Source organism: Zootoca vivipara, chromosome 2 (genome assembly GCF_965207765.1).
Source record: "Zootoca vivipara chromosome 2, rZooViv2.hap1.1, whole genome shotgun sequence".
NCBI classification, from domain to species: Eukaryota; Metazoa; Chordata; class Lepidosauria; order Squamata; family Lacertidae; genus Zootoca; species Zootoca vivipara.
The window spans coordinates 12,377,735-12,391,446 of NC_142584.1; the positions used below are offsets into that span (position 1 = coordinate 12,377,735).

At 45.2% G+C, this 13,712-nt stretch overlaps 1 protein-coding gene across 3 annotated transcripts in view; it reads right to left on the minus strand.

Annotated features, from left to right (window-relative positions):
* The window catches only part of STAT2 (signal transducer and activator of transcription 2), a 39,179-nt gene extending 28,428 nt beyond the window's left edge, over positions 1–10,751 (minus strand). The window contains exons 1-5 of one of the 3 annotated variants that reach the window (XM_035103707.3): positions 10,614–10,751; positions 5,577–5,750; positions 4,546–4,705; positions 2,125–2,223; positions 999–1,091 (exon numbers count right to left, since the gene is read on the minus strand). In XM_035103707.3, the coding sequence (XP_034959598.1) occupies positions 999–1,091; positions 2,125–2,223; positions 4,546–4,705; positions 5,577–5,707 (483 nt within the window). In that variant the 5' untranslated portion in view covers positions 5,708–5,750; positions 10,614–10,751. Of the gene's footprint in view, positions 1–998; positions 1,092–2,124; positions 2,224–4,545; positions 4,706–5,576; positions 5,751–10,172; positions 10,193–10,363; positions 10,486–10,613 lie in introns of those variants that run through there. The other 2 variants (XM_060272041.2, XM_060272039.2) reach the window with 2 other exon arrangements.
* Between the last annotated feature and the right edge of the window lie 2,961 nt (positions 10,752–13,712).

Genomic DNA, 13,712 nt, shown 5'->3' on the forward strand with positions numbered 1-13,712 from the left:
CATGCGGGGATCGAACCTGCAACCTTGGCATTATCAGCACCAAGCTCTAACCAACTCAGCTATCTAGGCTGCAATTGGAAGCAGGTGGATATTGAGTGGCTCAGAGCACTGGTGGAGGAAGGGGGTGCGGTGGGTGCGGCCCACCTCTGGTGTCATCCCTGGGGTGTGTGTGGTGACATCGCTCCCACCCCCCTGGGATGCTAGCTGCGCCTCTGGCTCAGAGGGTTCAAGTCCTGGGTCTTTTGCAATGAGCCCTGGATCTCCTGACCTCCCCCCTCCCCATTTTGCCCGTTTGCTGCTGCAGGATGCAATGCGGTCAAGACCCCACATCACCCACAACTTGCATTTGCATCCCCTCTATTTAAAAAATTACAACATGCAAATATTATGCAAATATGCCCATGCCCTGAGAGCCATCTGAACACACAGCAACATGCCTGGGGGGGGGGGAGGAAGCCTAACATTCAAAAAACTAAACTAAACCCTACAACAGGTCATGGGAGGGCGTAGGGTCTGTACTAATACACTGCATTCACAGTGGTGCCTCGCTTAACGAATGCCCTGCTTAACGAAATTTCCGCTTAACGAAAGGATTTTTTGAGCGGAGGTTGCCTCGCTAGACGAATCCGTTTTATGAAATATTCGTCTAGCGAATCGCGGTTTCCCATAGGAATGCATTGAAATTCAATTAATGCGTTCTTATGGGCAAAAAAAATTCAATGCATTCCTATGGGATTCGCTAGACGAATTTTTCGTTATAAGAAAAGACCCGTGGAACTAATTAAATTCGTCTAGCGAGGCACCATTGTATGTTAGCCATAGTTCCTGGCATCTACTGCATGAGCAGGGTTGGGAAGAGGATCACAGCATATTGCACACAAAATGGGTGGCATGCAGGATCCGGTGAATTAACATGTCCGAGAATTGGGAATCCCTGCAAAAAACGCAGCAACGAAAGGGAAGCAAGCCAGCAGGTATTATTACACTTGCACTCTCACCTGAATAGTCCTTCGCATATCCATGAGCCGGCCCTCAATGTTGTGATGCGGGTTGAGGGCCACAGAGGCACCGGGCGATGGCTCCACTTGTGCCTGCAGAGGGAGGGAGGGAGAGGAAACAAAAGAGACGGATTTGGAAACTATGCACTGGGGCTGAGGATCATCACTGCGGAAGGCACACAGAGAGAGTATGAGCCTAGGATGGCCCATCTTCTCCAGTTCCACACACACAGAAAGCAAGCCTGTTGTAGAGCCCCAAAGGTGTCAGCCATTTTAAAGTTTCTAGCCCTCAGTGTTGTGAAAATTCACTTGAAAAACAAATTCAAAAGGGATTGGCCATCTGCACATGGAATACTTCCATGCTCTTCTTTCTGTTAACCACACAACCCTACTCTCATTACTCGCTTATCTAGACCATTCTTCTACTAGCTACACAGTGTGTGTGTGTGTGTGTGTGTGAGAGAGAGAGAGAGAGAGAGAGAGAGAGCAGATTTGGCAAACTTTCCAACGCCAAGCTCAGTTCTAAGATGCAAACTGAAAACATAGGTGCAAAAAAAGCAAGTAAAGGCATCTCACAGTACAATTTAGTAACTAGGATTATTCACTTTCAGTGTAAATCAGGGGTCAGCAACGTGCGGCCCACAAAGACCGTTTCACTAGCCCACGAGCCACCCTCGAACCGAGCCGCCCACTCGGCGAGTCCCCCGCACGCTGCACTAAACAAGTGCAGTGTGGCGCGGGTACTCGCCAAGCGGCGCTGGAAATCGCGTCTGCGCGTGCGCAGATACCGGAAAATGCATCTGCGCATGCCCAGATGCCGAAAATCACGCCTGCGCAGAAGTGATTTCCGGCCTCGCGCTGCGCCAGTCCGGCCCACGGACGATCTCCGTGGGAGTGCTCCATCCCATGGCCGGTAAACCTTGCCGACCCCTGGTGTAAATACTGAAGAGAAGCATGTGCTGAGAGCATACGGTGGAAGGATATTAAGGAGGCGGAAACCTCCAGCAAACTAGGGCTGTGACCAAGAGACATTGTGCCGCTCGGAAGGAGGAGGAGGAGGAGGAGAACTGTAACGCAAGGAGCAGATACGGCAGCCCAGCATGAGCACCAAGCGAGATTCTCTTACCCGCGACGCGGCCAAGGCTTCTGCAAGGATCGCTTGCTCGTCTCTCAGCAAGCCATCGATGAAGTTGGCCAGCTGCTCTGGCTGGTCTTGATACTTGGCCTGGAAGGAAAGGCCACAGCAAAATGACCCAAAAGGACATGCAAGTATGCTGCAACAATCTGGTTACAGTACTGACAGGAGGAGGAGGAGGCACTTCCCACATTTGTTTGTTTGTTTGTTTGTTTGTTTAATTCCTGCTAGAGAAGAATGGGAATTAAAGTTAAACAAGTACTTGGAACTCGCAAAAATGACCGAATCGTTAAGGAATAAACCAATCGATGTAGTCCAAAAGGAGTAGGAATGCTTTAACACTTGTCTAATGAGACAAGCTTCAACAAGCAAAATTTGGTTGTGCCTAGAATAAATCCGTAAACAGAAAAATGTTTCCTTATACCAAGATGAGCACAGGAATTGAAATACCAGGGGGGGGGGACTGGATCAGATAGGTAGAATGAATCGTGGTGAGGTAGATGGAAGTCGAAAATAAATAGAATAGCAAAAGAGATCTATTCCAAAAGGGAAAGTATTTTGTTTGAGAATTGATGTTTTGGGATAGTATTGTATAGTTAACTTCATTTCATTTTTGTTCATGATTTGCTTTTCTCTCCCCCCCCCCTTATTTTCTTTGTTTGTTTTCTGTAGATTTGTTTATGTCGAGTCTTGCTTGTATTTGCACAAAACTCAATAAAAATTCGAGGGTGTGTGTGTTTATTTATTTGATTTTTAGACTGCCCTATGCCCGATGTCACAACCTGACATCTGTCCTTGAGGAATTCTATGCTTCTTGTATTTCACATTTTCTCTCTCTTTACTCATGCATGTGTGTGTCACATACATAAATATGAATCTCCTACCTCTCCCTCACTGCCAACTGAGAATACAGTATATTGAAGATATTAAAGATATACCTCAATGTATACGATAAAGTGGGCTTCAGTCCACGTAGGTTTTTTCCACAATACAACACACACAAATGCACATATAGAGACAGACTCATCCCATTCTTCCGATTACAAAATTGTTTCAACCAATTTTAATTTTGTATTTGTGTGTGCAATATTTTTTTAAAATTTTTCTGTTTCACAATTTCAACTAAACATTTTACAAATTTTAGAATATCCAGTGACTTCCCTTCTTCTCTTTCCATGGTTCATTTTACATATCACATGCATCACTGCATATTTTACTATAACCATGCAAATCAATTTTTACATCCATCCAAAATTATCCACTCCATTGAATTAATAATAATAATAATATATAATTTATACCTCGCCCATCTGGCTGGGTTTCTCCAGGCACTCTGGGTAGCTCTCAACCGAATAGTAAAAACACAGTACAGCATTAAACATTAAAAACTTCCCTAAACTCCTGCAGCCAATTGGAAGCTCTCACAAAACGGAACACTCACTTCCGGGTTTGCGGCTTTCGGGAGCCAGAACGTTCAAGAACTAAGCTGTTCGAAAACCAAGGTAAGACTGTATATAGAATTTCATTTACATGAATTTTGGGGTCATAAACTGGTTTACCGACAAAGGTCCATATAGTTAAAGCTATGGTTTTCCCAGTAGTGATGTATGGAAGTGAGAATTGAACCATAAAGAAGGCTGATTGCCGAAGAATTGATGCTTCTGAATTATGGTGCTGGAGGCAGTGGCAGAGGAATCCTTTCCGGCACTGGGGCAGCGCAGCCCATATGGACTGTGCATGTGCAGCATCCCATGCGTGCATGCTCCGTACGGAATGCCACACATGCGCACTCCGTACGGGCTGCCGCTCTTGCATGGCGGCTGTACAGGCAGCGGCGACGGACGGATCCCATTCCTGCCACTGCGGACAGATCCCGCTGCACTGAGGGGTGCCATCTTGTCACCCCCCAAAGATGGAACCCCGCCCCTCCCTTGCCCCACCCCTGGCTGGAAGAGACTCTTGAGAGTCCCATGGACTGGAAACCTATCCATTCTTCAGGAAATCAGTCCTGAGTGCTCACTGGAAGGACAGATCCTGAAGCTGAGGCTCCAATACTTTGGCCACCTCGTGAGAAGAGAAGACTCCCTGGAAAAGACCCTGATGTTGAGAAAGATAGAGGGCACAAGGAGAAGGGGACGACAGAGGACGAGATGGTTGGACAGTGTTTTTGAAGCTACCAATATGAGTCTGACCAAACTGCGGGAGGCAGTGGAAGACACGAGTACCTGGCGTACTCTGGTCCATGGGGTCACGAAGAGTCGGACACAACTAAACAACAACAACAAACTGGTTTTTATCGTTTTGTATGACTTCGTCTTCTCCATGGCCTCTCTTCCCAGGGAAATACTAGTTCTGCTTTGGCTGTTTCCCTACAGCTCAGCCCTCCAACATGCATACAAACCAGGCCCATACCTGTAGGTTGAGTTTGGAGCGGCGCAGGTTGTGCTTGAGGACCATGTTAGAATTGTTTTCTTCCCCCAAAACAAGGCGTCCAAGTTGATCGTCAAGCAACCCCAGCATGGTGTGGAAAAGCCTGCAAGCCTGCGAGGGGTCGGATTGTGCCGCTAGGCTCCTGAAAGGTACACAAAGGAGAAATGGCAGCGAGAGGGTGAATCTTGGCTCAGATGCACAAAAACAAGGATATATTTCAATGTTTCCCAACTCAGACCTCCAGCTGTTTTTGGACTACCATTCCCATCATCCCTGACCACTGGTCCTGCTAAGCTAGGGGTGATGGGACTCATAGTCAGGGTGGATTTGATTTAAATCAAATCGATTTAAATCACGATTTAAATCACTAGTCAGTAAGACTTGGTTTCAATCTTCTTCTTTTTACAGAAAGACTCATTCTTGCTGGTATAAACTTAATATTAACAACCGGATGAAGGTTTCATTTTTGGAATAATACATTTTCACGGTAGTTTTTACAGTTAGATCAAAAATTACTGATTTGGTTATAGTATTAGAAATATATAGACAGATAATTATGAAATTATTGTGAAGTTTAATAAATTAACTGTTTATATTTGGACAACTTTTCTGCTCTACTTTATTGGAAGGAAAATAATAATCATTTCCTTTATAACAATTTAAACTCTGGGGTTGTGGCACTCATCTCGCTTTATTGGCCGAGGGAGCTGGCGTAAAGCTTCCAGGTCATGTGGCCAGCATGACTAAGCCGCTTCTGGCGAACCAGAGCAGCGCACGGAAATGACGTTTACCTTCCCACCAGAGCGGTACCTATTTATCTACTTGCACTTTGACGTGCTTTCCAACTGCTAGGTTGGCAGGAGCAGGGACCAAGCAATAGGAGCTCACCCCGTCGCGGGGATTCAAACCGCCGACCTTCTGATCAGCAAGCCCTAGGTCTCTGTGGTTTAACCCGCAGAGAAATAGCCAGGAAACTGGAGTTTCCTTTCTTGACAGCGACCAAGTGGCATTACCAGTTCTGCTCCTCGATCCAATAGGCAAGGTACTCTCGTACTTCCATGGGCAGGCAGTCTTCAGAGTAAAGGTCGTGCACCTGGTCCAGGTAACGTCCGTCCAACTTCTGGATCTGTTGCCACTGAGACATGTTTGCTGGCCGGAGGGTCAAGACAGCTGACACCTGACAATGCCTGAGGAAGCAAGTCAGAACATGAGGAGTTTGAAAGGAGTCCTTCATAGCAAACGGAGCAATTGCAAGCCACGGGTCCTATTTTAGAATAGACAACAGATGACGAGAAGAGATGTTTGGGCCGGAAGCTTAAGAGGTTTGGACAGAAGCTTGGACGCAGCGAACTGTGCGGATAAGAAGAACAGGGGTTATGCCTCATAAAAGTGAACGATTGGGCTTTCCTACATGCAGAAGGAAGGAAAGGGAATTATTTTAGAAATGATAATTACTGATTTAGTGTGGATTTGATCATTTGTGGAGTAACCTCACTTGTAGATACAGCAGATGCTAAAAGATTGCACGTGTAGGTATTGACAAGTGGATAGCTGATGGTTAAAGATACGTAATGCAGGGTGGGTAAAAATCAATGGTTTTTAAAAAATCAGATTTTTAAAATTTAAATCAGATTTTTAAAATTTAAATTGGATTTTCAAAATTAAATGCTTTTGGAGGAAAAAAATCTTTCTAAAGATTGTTTTCTATTTAAGTTACCATACATTATAGTCCAGCAGCCATTCATCAGCAAATAAGGATTTCTATTAAGTTTTTCATGTGTGCTGAAACTCAGTCTAAGGGTTTTGTTTGTTTGTTTTTTAAACCCGTTTAAGCACAGTTAACAAACATGGATACATATGCTATGTGAGCCTGGTCTGGGACCGTAATAAATTCAATTCAAACATATGCTATAATGTTATTGTTTTAGTTAAATAAACAGTTTAAATTGTTATAAAGGAAATGATTATTTTTCTCCTTCAAATAAATAAAGCAGAAAAGTTGTCCTAATATAAACAGTTAACTTATTAAACCTCACAATAATTTCATAATTATCTGTCTACGTATTTCTAATAGTATAACCAAATCAGGAATTTTTGATTTAACTGCAAAAACTACTCTGAAAATGTATTATTCCAAAAATGAAACCTACATCTGGTTGTAAATATTAAGGAAGCTCCTGCAGCCAATCAGAAGCCACGGAGCCCGCATTGGACATTCGGGTTCCAAAGAACATTCGCAAACTGGAACACCCACTTCCAGGTTTGTGGCGTTCATGAGCCAAAATGTTCGGCTCGCAAGGCGTTTTGAGATCCAAGGTACGACTGTACAGCTTTTGGTGAATGATGACACACTTCTTTCCCCTGGCTTTTGACACCTGAGATGCATATTTTGAAGACCCACTTTATTTCTGCAATTTTAAGTTGTTCGTTGTGTTTTAATATTAACATTGTGTTTTAATTATTGTAACCTGCCCTAAGTCCTTAGGGTGAAGAGTAGGTAATAGATTGTAATAATCATAATTTGCTTTTAGGGGACATATATTTTTTTTTGAATTTTTATCCTTACAGCAAACTGTAAGTATTTTATTGTTCTTCTTCCATTATGCTAGAAGAACATGCTGCAAATGTTTTGCAAATTTCAATTTCTTGCTATATATATTTATCTTTATACTTGTACTGTTTAACATGCAATCTGTTAAATTATTTTAATCTGAGCAATTCACAAATAATGGATGCAATATTGCACTATGAATATTTCTTTTTAATTCTCGGCTCTGCAATTTTTCCTTCACTGATAAAAACAGCAACAATAAAGTGCTAACATTAAAAAAAGACTCCAATTTGACCTCTGAATCGGAAATCATGACTGAGTTATGCTCCGTTACAAAAGTCTGTTACCATGAGATTTAAGCAACTCTGCCAGTTTCAGAGTCGAAAACTAAAAGATGTGAAAACAAGGAGATAAAATGCCAAACAATGGGGGTAGGGTAGGGTAGGGTAGGCAGGACAGTTCAAACCAAACATAATAATAATAATAATAATAATAATAATAATAATAATAATAATAATAATAAGCCAACAGGTACCATACAGTAAGACTTTCAGAAACACGAAAGTTCAGTTCTCAACAACAGCCTATTCAAACCCAACAGGGTTTAAAAGCAGTCAAAGGGATTTACTTATGCAGAGGTCAGTTTTTTTAAACTGTATACTGCAATTTCATTTTTAAAAATATCAAAATGGTTTACAGTCGTTAAAATGCAATAGGAAAATTACAAATAAAAATGCAAAGCCTTCGGACTGTACCAAATTCGACTCTCAAGGGCTTTCAAAGGAAGTCAGGAGTTGTGGGCAAGGAATTCCAACCAATTGATACTGTCTGGGTTGAGCATCATTGCAGCCAGCTGTCATCTAGTCACATTATTCCTTGTACCCACTTCTCCCTATGGGACAAAGGAGGGTGCTTCCAGATGGGTGTCCGTTGCAGGATGAATGCCATGTTTTCACATCGTCCACACGTCTCTGTTGGCATCATTGTTCCAGTCGCCCATCCCACCCCGATTCAATCCAGATTAAATTTTTCTGGCAGAAAACCCTACCAATTAAGGGGGGGAAATTTACCTGCTTGCAACAACAAGCCTAGAAGCACCTGAAGGAACACATTGCTTGACCAGAAAAACCAGAGTTTTCCACTTGATCCATAAATTAAAAAATGCTGTTTCTCAAACGGTGGAACAAGAGTCATAAATTTGCCTCCGTGCCATCGCCGGCCCAGTTTTCCTTCATCGCTTTTCTTCCCTGGCCACTGTTAGGAGTGTCCTACACACAAGTAGGACCTTGACAAAGACACATGCCCGACTGGCATGTTCTCTCCCTCCTGGTCGATCGTTCGGGAACGTCAAAAGCTTTCTTCAGCCCGAACATCACAGCGACTGATGCCAAGAAACGTCAGCACACTCAGGGATCCGCAGAGTCTTTGCAGTTGCATAACAGACCTCGGCAACTCAGCATTTTGTCTAATCTACGTTTATTTACATATCATTTATGTAAGGCACGGGAAATGAATCTTCAACAGCCACAAGCCATGCCAGAGCCTTCTGGTTGGGCCTATGCCATCACCAGCACCTCCTGGCAAGCAAGGAAGGCAGGCAGCCAAGAAGAAAGGTCTCCTTCCTCTGAAGGGAAAGTAACAGAGGACATGTTGAAGGAAGAAAGTGAGCTAAAATGTTAATGTTGTTGCACGGCACCCCAATCTCTGAGTGGTGCGAGATTCCAGGGGTTCCGGGCTTCGTGAGAGTGCCCTATCTGCATGATATTTGGTTTATTTACACATATACACAGCCTGAGCCTATGGTGGAGGGGTTCACAACATTCACATCACCAAAGGGTCTTGTTCCTTCCATCGCCACAGCCTTGGGAGTCAAACAAAAATCACGTATCCCTCTCAAATGTTGCTCTGACTCGCTGGTTTACTGCATTAACTTGTAGGTCACATCACTCCAACTCGGCTCTAAACTCCGGCTTCTTCCTTCTATGATCCCACCCATTTGTTGTTTGACACAGAAATCTTTCCCTTTCGTTTCCCTTAATGGCCCATCGCCTAGGCTGTCGCCTCAACCCAGGAGGCTAGTCTGGTTTATATTTTAATACTCACTGGATCCAACTTTCTCACATACAGCCTACTTCCTCCCACCACCCTAAAAACAACAACAACCAACCATCTTAACAACATATAACAAAGAAAAATGGGGAAAGTGTGTTCTGTTCCAAAGTGGGAACAGAAAGAAAGGGGAGAAGAGATCAAAAATGCCAAAGGAGGCAGAGGTGAATGTAAAAGGACCAGACAGGAGGAATGAAATAAATTGGATGTTTTCAGGGAGCATGGGGGGGGCAGATAAGCTATAAATGGAGTCTGAAAGGAGAATGAGAAATGGAATTAGTTGTGAGAGACATTGAGGGGGAGGGAGAAAAAGACTTTTCCACTTGCAGCTTCAATATCATTGAATTCTGTCTTAAATGGGGCCACAATATCTCCGCATTCAATTTAAGGAAATCTCAGCTATGGGGCTCCTTGTCACAAGGAAAGTTCTCCAAAGAGAAAGCCATGTCTGCATTTGCCAGCTGGTTATGCCAAACTCTCCTGCATCTGGTTCTAACCCCTGTATCACCATTTTCTGGCTGTAAAGTTCAGCAAGGGGGCCCTGGGGCATACCACCCCCACCCCTGCACTTAGTTTAAGATGCTACGCTACCTGCCCTTGTCTGGAATCCTAAAACGAAGCAAATTCACAGGAAGACTTTACCATCCCTTTTCCGCCTCGCCAGGACCACCTGTGACCCCAGGTAAAACACTCCAGAGGCCGGGGTGCAGTTTCCTGAACAATGCAAGATAGGGGTGCAAGGAAACTCCCCTTCCCTGCCTGAGCTTCTTGAAGTTACCTTCTGGTCAAGGCGTTTTTGTTTTGTTGTGTTCTGAGACTTTGCAATGGTATGGGGTGTCAGAAAAGCGGGGTCTCAGGAAAAGCCACAGACAGACAGACAGACAGACAGACAGACAGACAGACAAACAAAATAATAAAACATTACACCTTAAAACAAACTTCCCTATACCTTCAGATACCGTGCTTGCTTGCAACTTTAAAATCCCGAGCCCAGGGGTTTAATTGTTTAATTCCGGGAGCGAACGGAGCTCATCGCCCCGTGGTGGTTGTATCCACAAGCTCTTTATTTTTTTATTTTTCTGGACTTCGCAGCAATATAATTCATTTGGGGCGGGGTGTCGTTGTGGTTGCGATTCCTACCGCGAAGCAGCTGGAAGCCAGAAATCCTTGCCGACCTGCTGCAAGCAGCCCAGGTATCTGAGAGAGCCGCGATCTTCTGCCAAAGCATAAACAGATCCCGGACACTAAAAACAAGATCTCCAACACCAACAGATCCACCTGTCCAGATGTGCTCTACGACTCCTCCCCCCCCCACACGCAACTCATCCAAGCCCAAGCTGACCCTCTGCGCCCCCCACCCAGCCTGACACTCATCCATGATTTCTCCTACCGGTGCAAAACCGCAAGACCCGGCGCTCAGCCGCCTTGGAGGAATGTTATTTCGAAAGTTGCAATTCCAGTGAGCGCCTTCGCCTCCCTCCCTCCCTCCCTCCCTCCGCGCTGGAGGAAGCGGCGGCTTGGAAGGGAGGTGGGCGGGGCCTAGGGCTCTGCCCCGGCCACCGCTCTGCGCGATTGGACGAAGAGCCCGAGCAGCCCTTAGGCACGGAGGGAGGGGTGACCCGAAGCAGGAAGAGCCACCGAGGATTTCGATTTCCCAGGAATGACGTCACCGACGGGGCGGAGACTGAGCCCTGGAAAGCCATGTCGGCCCTCCCACAGCCTTAGTTGGCACGTGGGTTCTGCATTGCCTGATTTCTTTGCAGTTGTTAAATGACTCCTAATTTTTTTTTTAAAAAAAAATTATAAACCTGAAGGAGCATCTTCACCCCCATCGTTCTGCTGGACACTGTGTCCGATCCCTCGCTGCGAGAAGCCAAGTTACAAGAAACAGGCAGAGGGCCTTCTCGGTAGTGGCACCCGCCCTGTGGAACGCCCTCCCACCAGATGTCAAAGAGAAAAAAAACAACTACCAGACTTTTAGAAGACATCTGAAGGCAGCCCTGATTAGGGAAGCTTTTAATGTTTGACGCACTACTGTATTTTAATATTTTGTTGGAAGCCGCCCAGAGTGGCTGAGGAAACCCAGCCAGATGGGCAGGGTATAAATAATAAATTATTATGTATTATTATTAGTCCTTCAACTTGCCCAGGGCAACCCAAACCGTCTTACAATCAGACAAACAAGCAAGCAATACACCCCCACAGAAATAATTAAAGCCTAAAAAGGAAAGAAAGGCATTAATAACCCCCCCCCCCCCCGCTTCTGAAAGGCATAGATTTGTTTTAATCGGCCAAAGACCTGGTTAAAGAGGAATGTTTTTGCTTAGCCCCTCTCCAGCTAGCTGCCTGGATAGCTCAGTTGGTTAGAGCGTGGTGCCGATGGTGCCAAGGTTGCAGGTTCGATCCCTGTATGGGACAACTGCATATTCTTGCATTGCAGGGGGTTGGACTTGAATGATCCTCAGGGTCCCTTCCAACTCTATGTGATGATGGTGCCAGACATTGGAGTCCACTCCTAGGGACCGATATGTCGCTTCTGGGGGGGATAGAATATTTGAAGGCCCCCCCCCAGTTGCTGGGAATTGCCATTTAAATGGTGTGTGTCTTGGGATCAATTGTACAGGGTAGGGCTTATCTGCTCCCCACCCCCATGTTTTATTCAAGTTGGTACTCCTGGTGCCAGGCAAGAGCATTCCACAAACAGCGAGACACTACAGAAAAGGCCTGTTCTCACTTAAGGCGGTACCTCAGGTTACAGACGCTTCAGGTTACAGACGCTTCAGGTTACAGACTCTGCTAATCCAGAAATAGTACCTCGGGTTAAGAACTTTGCTTCAGGATGAGAACAGAAATCGCATGGCGGTGGCGCGGTGGGAGGCCCCATTAGCTAAAGTGGTACCTCAGGTTAAGAGGGGTTTCAGGTTAAGAATGGACCTCCGGAATTAAGTTCGTAACCAGAGGTACCACTGTATGTCATTGAAGTGCTTCAAAACCAGCACTTTGAATTGAAAACTGATGGGCAGCCGGTGCAGACAGGCCGGGACTTAGTGTTACAGTCTCATGCCATTTTGCCCCGGTGAACAACCTGGCTGCTGATTTCCGCCCCAGCTAAAGTTTCCAAACCATCTTCAGAAGCCAAGCACACCCATGTATCTAACGAATTGCAGTAGTCTACTGAGCCCACTGAAAAGTACTGGCCTGTGGAGATAATAAGCTCTTACTGCCTGTGGTGTTATATCTCTGATGGTCCATTCACAAGTTCAAGCCATCACATAGCGCTGCGGTTATCAACCACTGAACATGCATGTGTGAGCCTGCTTTTGCTCAGTGGTTGAAGGTGTCCTATGCTCGGAACAAGTGTTGGGTCAGACACAACTCAGCGCTATCTAAGACAGGGCAGTTTCATGGGCATGTGGTGGTATGATTTGCAAAGCTTATTTGGGAGTGTAACCCGCCCCTATTCCTTTCTACATAATTTGACTGCCACTGGTATGGAGGTGCCATGTGTCCACACAGGGGTGGAGATGAGTCAGCGCCATCTTGAAACAGGACACTCCTGGAAGTGATGCACCCCCCCAGCTCCTTATTTGTTTATCGTCATCAGCGATCAGCAAACATTTCTGAACGTTGTGCAAAACCAATAGTTTTTGACTGAAGAAAACTATTGTCGGTCTTTAAGGGACGGTGCCCTAGTTATTTTAGACCAGCGCATGGCCAAACTTGGCTCTCCAGCTGTTTTGGGACTACAACTCCCATCGTCCCTAGCTAACAGGACCAGTGGTCAGGGGTGATGGGAATTGTAGTCCCAAAACAGCTGAAGTTTGGCCATGCCTGTTTAAGACTTTCGTTCTTTTTAAGGTTTCCTGATGGAGCTGCAAACTCCTGTAACAAAAAAGGAATTGGAAACTAGTAATCATCTTCAGCATTTTCTGCCACCTCTCTTCCTCCAGCAACATAATACCACGAGTCAAACCCTGAGTCAGCATTCAGTGCAGGAACCTTTTAAAAAACAGAACAAAAAAAATGTCCAAGGGAGGCCAACAGTGTGTATCTGAAACAAAGGCCAACATTCACCCCCATTGTCTTCTAAACAAGACAGAGCTTGAGGTTGCTCACCGCCAAGACCAGTATCTGCTACCCAAAGCAATTGATTCATATTCCTTCATAGTGACATAGAAGAACAAGTGAATAAACATAAAATGTAAGGCTCCTCTGAGTATATGAAGAGTAACCACGTGAACAGCTGAATTTGAGCAAAGGGAGTGGTTCCAAAGTTTTCGCAAGCAGTCAGGCTTCAGCCACTGCTGGAAATGGTCACAGAAGCAGTTCTAACACGCACAATGGTTCATGCTCTTTCTCCTTTGTCCCAAGTCTGAGCGCATAAAGTGCCAACAAGAGGACTGGAAACGCTCTCTGATTGTTTACACCAGCTGATTACTGTTGTCCCATGGGGTGGGGTGGGGGGGCAGATAAAGATCCAAAAAGGGCC